The sequence below is a fragment of the Panulirus ornatus genome, chromosome 30 (assembly GCF_036320965.1).
Source record: "Panulirus ornatus isolate Po-2019 chromosome 30, ASM3632096v1, whole genome shotgun sequence".
NCBI classification, from domain to species: Eukaryota; Metazoa; Arthropoda; class Malacostraca; order Decapoda; family Palinuridae; genus Panulirus; species Panulirus ornatus.
Window position 1 is genome coordinate 1,693,707 of NC_092253.1, and position 8,794 is coordinate 1,702,500.

The 8,794-nt window shown below is 44.1% G+C and overlaps 1 protein-coding gene across 1 annotated transcript in view; it reads left to right on the forward strand.

Annotated features, from left to right (window-relative positions):
* LOC139758291 (nephrin-like) overlaps positions 1–8,794 on the forward strand; it is a 231,308-nt gene that overhangs the window by 186,161 nt on the left and 36,353 nt on the right. Inside the window, 1 exon segment of the mRNA XM_071679505.1 lies at positions 45–157. Coding sequence (XP_071535606.1) covers positions 45–157 — 113 coding nt within the window.

Below are 8,794 nucleotides of genomic sequence, written 5' to 3' on the forward strand. Positions count from 1 at the left end.
GGGTCCCTTCCCACACCCTGACGTTCTGCCGTTCCTCTCCCAAGGTCAGAGCTCCACCTGGACACGACGGCTGAGGACAACGGCAGAGTGATCGTGTGCACGGCGGGGAACGGCATCGACGACCCCGTTCAGAAGGAGGTCATCCTAGACGTCCTCCGTGAGTATCTTCCAGACTCATCGTTGTCGTATGTATCTTTCCAGACCCCAGCCACCTTATCCTTATATACTAAGCTCACAAGACTACGTCTCGCGTATAATTTAAGCCATACAGCCTGCTGGACTTGGAAGGTAGCCTCTGGCAAGGGCCAAGGACACAGTGAGAGTGTATGTGGTCTTCGAAGTCTCACTAACACCTGAAGAAGGAGTCTAAAAAATTTTCGATTGGTAGATGTAGCTTTTGGCGACTCTGGAAGTGGATAGGCCGACCCACAGGAAGTGACCTCTGGCAATAATTAAAGTAAGGTGGGTGTATGTATATATAAAGGGCCTCCCCATGTTGCAGCCCTCAGTAACCCTGATGACCTGGGTACTGGAGGACCTCACAGAATACCAAGGAGAGAAGCCTACACTCTCGTTTAATAATGCAGGATGCTGTTGTCCGGCAGGGATGGAAATGGTTTGACTATTTTTTCCTTATAAGATCCTGGTTAACTAGTGAAGAGGATAACTTTAACCAGACGCAAGTGAAAAAGAAAAAAAAGGCATTAAGTGCACACCGTCTGTAGTCTGTGATATGTAACTGAGGCTTCTGTGTTATCATGTTATTCAGATACATCTTGTCATTCCTTTTGACTGAGTTTAACATGAGAGTTCTTAATGGCCTCGTACTAGCGTCCACTCTGCCTTTTATTACCTCAAGAACCTCCGGTAAGGTTTGAGACGTATCGCCGCCATTATGAACGCAATGGTTACTTAACAAACGGATTCAGGTCCTATATTAGATTTATCCCTCTCCCCCCATCCTCTCTCTCTCTCTCTCTCTCTCTCTCTCTCTCTCTCTCTCTCTCTCTCTCTCTCTCTCTCTCTCTCTCTCTCTCTCTCTCCCCCTATCTCTCTCTACTTGAGTTCAACTTTCCAGTTCCCCGCCACAATCTCCCCCTTCCGCAAACGCTCTTCCAGTCTCTCGTGTTTGCCATGATTCTCTCCCTCTCACCAACTTCCTCCCCTTTGTCTTCCTCCCCTTATCTTGCTCCCCTTGCAGTTCCTTCCCATGTCCTGTTTCTCATTTACCTTCTCCAATTCACTTGCAGTGTCTCACATCTTACTCTTCTCCTTCTTCTTCTTCTTCTTCTTCTTCTTCTTCTTCTTCTTCTTCTTCTTCTTCACACTCTCCCTGACCTATCCCTGAACTCCTCTCCCTCTCCCAAACCTCGACACCCCCCCTCCCTCCTCCCCCGGCCTCACCCTCTTCACCCCCACACCCTCCCAGCTCCTTCTCTTCCACCTCCTCTTCCTCCTCCTCCTCCTCCTCCGCATCTCCCGTCTCATTACTATTCAACCCGGAGTTAACTTCGTCTTGCGTACCTTTACCCAATTTGTGTTCAACTCTTCGACACCTTTTCAGACATTCTTATAAGTTTTCAGCCATTATTCTGAAGTTTACTTTATTCCTTCCTTAACTCTTGGCTTTTCCCTATTTCAACCATTGATCCCACAGCTTTAGAAAGTCAGATGTAATAGGAAGGAGCCACACAAATCCTTCCTTCACGAGATATTGTATAAGTAATAGTTTCCCCGGAAATAGGAAAATTGGGAGATTCTTAAAGCTCATTTTCTATTGTCGGGAAAAATAGATTGTCTATCAAGTTAAATAACGGTTTTCCCGCAAGCAGTCAATTTGTTCATCTGCCAACCTATGACTCAATCACGCGAGGAACCGCTGCTGTTCTCTCCGTCAGCAGAGACTGCACATCTTCCCTGGGTCGCCAGGCGAAGCGGTTGAAAAGTGGACGACCCACCTCATGTTTTCTTGGGAATCCGACCAATGGAGAGCTTTGCTGATACGCTAAGAACAGGTTTATATATATATATATATATATATATATATATATATATATATATATATATATATATATATATATATATATATGTATATAGGAGATACCGTTGCTCAGAGAGACATTTGCAGGAATCTGGTTAGGTGACCAGGCGGCGTATGAACGCACGTACGCATGTACACTTAAATACGCATTGGGACAGTGGTCTATATTGATATTTAGCACGACGGACACGTGGATAGATCTACACCATGTATATGAGCTGACCCCTGCGGTATTTGTAGCATTCTTATGGTTCATTTGACAGTTAACACATTCCCTCACCGTCAAGCCCAGACTACAACCTCATAACCACAACTCAATGACGCAGGATGGACGAATACAACCGACTGACGCACGTCGCATTACTTGACCAGTTGTGATCGGGTATTCTTGATCCCGTTTAATTGAATTTCCCTTTCCCACTTTGATCATGAGCGCAATAAAAAAGAAATATGGTAATTGATCGACCTGAACCAATGATTGAAATTCAAAAATTAAAAATTCATTCCGACATCACTTGTGATGTATCATCAGTACGTGGCTGATCACGTATATTACAATGATCCATTCATTAATGCATATATATATATATATATATATATATATATATATATATATATATATATATATATATATATATATATATATATATATATCATATTGTTCGCCATTTCTCGCGTTAGTGCGGTAGCGTTAAGAACAGAGAACTGAGACTTAGAGGGAATATCCTCACTTGACCCCCTTCTCTGTTCCTTCTTTTGGAAAATTAAAAACGAGAGGGGAGGATTTCCAGCCCCCCGCTTCCTCCCCTTGTAGTCGCCTTCTACGACACGCAGGGAGTACGTGGGAAGTATTCTTTCTTCCCTATCCCCAGGGATATATATATTTTTTTTATTATACTTTGTCGCTGTCTCCCGCGTTAGCGAGGTAGCGTGTATGTGTGTGTGTGTGTGTGTGTGTGTGTGTGTGTGTGTGTGTGTGTGTGTGTGTGTACCCTCACACTCCCCATAGTTAAACATGTGAAGTTCTCGACGTAATATCGATGATACGATGAGAGTTTTCATTGCTTCACGTTCCAGTGAAGTTCGCTCAAGTCCTGAGTGATTTCATTAAGTTAATGTCGTTTTCGTTTCATTTTATTCTGAGTTTTCGTACAACTCGCTCCAGAGGATGTCACATGGGAAAGTTCCTGATACTCCTTTCTCCCACGATCATTTCCCCGTACACATAATCCTCCTCTCTCTAGAGTAAATAGAATTTAAGAGTAAGAGAAAATAGAACCAAGGAAATGCATGTCTATCAGAGAATGACCCGTAGGATTATAGAGGTCACTAACGTAATATAATCATGACAAGATTAATACATGATTATAAAGTAATCATACGATTGATTATATGAAACAGGATAAGAGAACCAGGCATTCGTGATGTCTTGAACACAAGAAGTGTTGCAGCGTCCATCACCGCGTGTCAGGGAACCATTGTGGTAACAAATGCTCAGATGTTCAGGTATTTATCACGGAAGTTTCAGTCATAAGGAAGCATCAAGCGCCCCAGCAGGACGGACCAATAATGGTATCTTACGAGAGAATCAGACTTGCTGACCATGATGTCGCGTGCCGCTCTCCAGGACTGGGCAGTCGGCCCACAGTCACCACAGCTGTTCATCCTTCCTATGGGTTTGGTCAATGAAATAGGACATTCCGCTTCCAGTGTAGACTTAGCGACCATAAGATAACATACGATAACCAATGATAAGACGACTAGAAACAGATCTTGGAGACAGAACCATGGAAGATACAAGTAAGCAAACCACAGTACAGAGTTAGAAGAGAGCGGACAGAGGGCGTTCTCTCCATACCACTGGGTACAGCAGAGCAAAACATCTGGAATTCTAGTTTAATTTAGAACGAGTTTCTGGAATGTTTGTTATTACACATAACTGGCCAGGGTGACCTATGAAAGGGTATTTCTCTCTAGTTCATTTCATCATGATTGAACTTCAGATGTAACTAACACTGGGAAAACTATACAGGAAAACGGGAACAGATTGCATTTTTACTTACTGTTCACAGTGTACACCAGGCACTTGGAATGGAATAAAACAGTTGATGGGGGAATTAGAATAGAAGATATACATTGTACGGGTCGGGTATTACAGGAGGCAAAATTATATACTCGGGCTGATTTAGTCTGGTGGGAAGAAAATAACATTTCTTGGGGAAGAAAAAATTTCCTGAAGGAGAATACTGTACAGACGGGGATAAGACAAGGCATTGTAGGGAATTATATTTAATATCAGACTTTGAATAATGAAGACGATATCATTTTCATCATATTTTCTTTTTCATATCAGGTTATTCCTTAAATGGAATTATGAGTTAAAGATGAAACATACGGGGAGTATATATATATATATATATATATATATATATATATATATATATATATATTCGAGAGTCGTACCGTCGTGTTCGAGGGTCGTACCGTCGTGCTCAAGGGTCGTAGCTTACGTTGGACCGTCTGCCAGAAAAAAAACATGACAGAATGGTTTTAATATCATCATTTAATTATTTTAGTAATGATCATTATTGTCCTCCTACATCCATTTCGTTTTAAGAGTAATTCATCTCCTATCATTCAGTTCACCCAGCAAGACCTGATTAACTTCGAGAAATTGATCACTGAGGAGTAGACTCATTACTAAGTAACCAGTGAGTTCACCCGAGAGAAACAGCTGTCGGCCCAAGTGATGGAAACCTTACGAACATTGCCATAGAAAGTGGTCTCAGAAAAGGCATTTAATGTCATAGAAACCGGTCTCTGAAAAGCCAGTTGATGTTACACAAATCGTTTCCATCCCAGTTGATAAAAACCAAGACGAAACCGGTTTCAGCCCGTGACAGAAACCGGTCACGGTAAAGCCAGTTGATATTAAGAGAAGTAATCAGAACGAATGAAGTAATTACCTCTTGATAGAGAGATTAATCCTTTGAAAAGGTGTTAACTGTAGTAATTAACATGAAAGCATTTGATCTCACTTGAAATCATCAATTAGTGACGTAATCAATCTAGATGAGATTCTTGATCCAGGAAGAAATCAAAGGACAGACTAACAAGGGATCTGTTTGATGCTGCAGAAAGTTATTGTTTCCAGGTAGAGTCACAGTTAATCCAGAGAGAAATGCTTAATCCAAAATAAGGTCAATGATCATTGATCAGCGATCGATCCCTGGCGGAGTGGGAGAGACCCAAATGAAACAGATTCATCCATTGAGAAGCTGAGAAGACAAACGATCGATCCTCGACCAGACTTGCAGGGAACCAGTGAAATATGTCATCACATGGAACATCAGAGAGAGTTGAGGCGTCTCATCCAGAAGTCGTTTCGTAACAGGTGAAATAAACGCCGGCAGGTGAGAGGGAGGGGCTACGCCTTCCAGCCAGGGGAGGTTAGCTTGAGAGCCGCGCGAGGACCAGTAAAGCCAAGTTGGGGTCCAGGAATCATCACCGCCACCACTCGTCTCGACTCCAAAGTTCCCGGAATCCAATTGGCGAGCGTCTGTTTGATAGCTCAGTGCCGGCAACTACCAGACAACCAGCCGGCAATAGGGTTGATGAAGGTTCCAGACTAGAGTTGGCTTGTTAGTCTACCGACTGAAGTTGTAGCTTCAGTCGAGAGTCTGGTGCCGTAAAGGTACACATTGCACCTCAGAAGGTAGGGTGCGTCCGGATGGAAGAAGTATGGACTGGTCTGGCTCACATGAGAAACTCTGGACTATATTTGATGATGGGGTCCCACCGGCTTCCCTGAACCCCAGCAGCGTCTTACTAACACTTTCGTATTGATGTATACACAAAGTCAACTTACCAACTCTTGCGACGACAGAAACACATTCAACGAGATTTACTCCATCTATACGTCTATCCTTTAATACAGGAAGTATATAACTAGAGCCTCATGACGCGGAACAGTTTGATGTTTATCTTATCACAGCATTAAGATCAGTGAGGAGGATTAGTGAGTAATGATGTTCTTGCTGTGATGTATGTACTGATTCTTGACGTCAACACACAAGAGACGGAGGGAACCTTGGGGCCAGGAGTGACTGCTAACATTGATTTTCGTTTGATATTTTCTCTCTCTGTCGTCACAGGAGAGTAGCTGACACTAACCTTGGGTCTCGTAGTTCCCTGATTCTGAACCTGAGTTGGGAAGGGGTCTTCTTGTTGAGCAAGAGACTCGACCAATCATGTTCCACTAAACTCAGTAGCCAGTGGACGCTGGGTCGCTGTGGTGGCTACACTACGCGATCTTAGGTCGCTCTGGTCTCAAGACAACATGGACGCGGCCGCTGCAGGTCGCATGCCGACCAAAGCCTCACTGACGCCTGCCAGCAGAGGTTCCCGGCCAGGCCAGGCCAGGCCAGGCCAAGCCAAAGAAGCTGAGGTTTGGAGAGGTTCACCCCTCCAACCCCCCTCCCCCCACATGTTTCCTCTACATCCTGATGGAATCGTTCATCAGTTTGAGAACAAGTAATGATGTCTAACTGCTTGTACAAAAGTTCCTGTGACGGACATAGGAGGAAACAGTGTCACCACTAACAGTAGAGTTCTTTTGACGGACGTAAGAGGGATGGGGTCACGTGTGGTGTATTTCACATTAGCCTTGTCCTCCTCAGTATCTGGAGATTATCAAAGTCCACAACACATACAGCGTCCAGCTCCTCATATGCACATCTTTCCTGCCCATTATTTCGTGTTTACACATGAAGACTTTTTATCGCAACAGCAGCAACCCAGACATCATTGTATTTGCGGCATTAGTTCCCTGCCTGGCTTAGCAACAAGGTGGGTCTTGCTAACGGACTGTGAAGAGAAATATGATTTCCAGCGAACTGCGCCTCATCTCCTGTATCACTAACATTATGATAGACGGAAGCGTTAGCAGCTTTTTGTCTTTTAGTCAAATTACGCTCGAGAGTGAGGCATTAATGTCGAAGTTGCCATCACAATGCTTACCTCAAGACCCTGACACTGCTCTCTTGTTTCGTGTCAACAAACCATTTTCTGTCTCTCGTATATTTCGTCATAACCTCAGCCAGAAGATCATTACTCATATTTGATCTCGATGATTTATTTTTCACTGGAAGTATGATAATAGAGACTGAGGTTCGCACACATAACATAGCCACCATTAAGTGTATGCTTTTTTATGTTTGGTATACAGTGTTTTGAGGCGTGAATCGAACTATAGGTTGATTTTGATGGAGTTTATGATCGTATGAGTAGATGAATGTAGGAATCTCGGTCACGAGATTTTGAAAGTTTATGATAAATCTCACATCAAAAGCTTTCATGCAAACCTCTGCTTTTCAGAGAGATGGTGGTTTAAATCACATGATTTAATCTTGTGTCTGTACCTCCAAATCATCATCACTTTCATATGAGATCTGTTGTCATCAAGTGTAGAAAACATCGTAAGGAAAAATGAATGAATGAAGAAAATCCATCAGGTTGAAGGGTGTTGAATCCAATCTGGTAACAGATTCCAAATCAGATCCTCCTCCCGGTACGTCATCAGTCCAGGAATCATCAGATGCAACTTCTGCAAAAGAGGGAGAAATTCTCCCACTGGGAGAAGATTTCCACTGGAAGGAACACCCACTTCTCCCCCCAGCCCCCTCCACCCCCACTACCCTCAATCCCAACAACAATTTTTTATCCAAAAAAAGCACGAAAGTCTCTCAGAGTGACGGGGAAGAAGAAGTCCGCGAAAAGCTTTTATGTGGTAAACTTTTAGTGTTGTAGAACAATGTTGTAGAGTGGTGGTGAGTCAGTGTTGTAGAGTGGGTTAGGGCAGTGTTGTGTGGCGGTGGTGTTGCTGGTATACTGAAGCTCTGACCGGGGGATATTTCTTCTCTTGTTTATGTATTCTCTCTCTCTCTCTCTCTCTCTCTCTCTCTCTCTCTCTCTCTCTCTCTCTCTCTCTCTCTCTCTCTCTCTCTCTCTCTCTCTCTCTCTCTCTCTCTCTCTCTCTCTCTCTCTCTCTCTCTCTCTCTCTCTCTCTCTCTCTTATACGTGTGTGTGTGTGTGTGTGTGTGTGTGTGTGTGTGTGTGTGTGTGTGTGTGTGTGTGTGTGTGTGCGTACATCAATACATTTATTCATTATGTCCATTCATTCATTTCATCATTCCCTCTCCTCTTTCATTCCTATGTATCTTCATTATTGTCTCTGTTTCATCACACTGCCCACATCATTCCTCAGGTGTGTACGCTACAGGGAGAGTTAGCTGACCGTTGTCAATAGCAGTCATCCTTCCCAGTGTGTCTTCCTGCAGGTACTGTCCTCTCTTGCCCCAGTACCTTCCTCTGTGTCCTCCAGCAGGTACTGTCCTCTCTTGCCCCAGTACCTTCCTCTGTGTCCTCCAGCAGGTACTGTCCTCTCCTGTCCCAGTACCTTCCTCTGTGTCCTCCTGCAGGCACTGTCCTCTCCTGACCCAGTACCTTCCTCTGTGTCCTCCTGCAGGTACTGTCCTCTCCTGTCCCAGTACCTTCCCCTGTGTCCTCCTGCAGGTACTGTCCTCTCCTGCCCCAGTACCTTCCTCTGTGTCCTCCTGCAGGTACTGTCCTCTCCTGACCCAGTACCTTCCTCGCAGAATATAAAATTTTCTCTTGCTGAGAGGGCCACCCTCCTCCCTTCCTTTGTGTCCGCTTCTTCCTGTTTTCTACGGTATTCCGGCTTCGGGAAACACG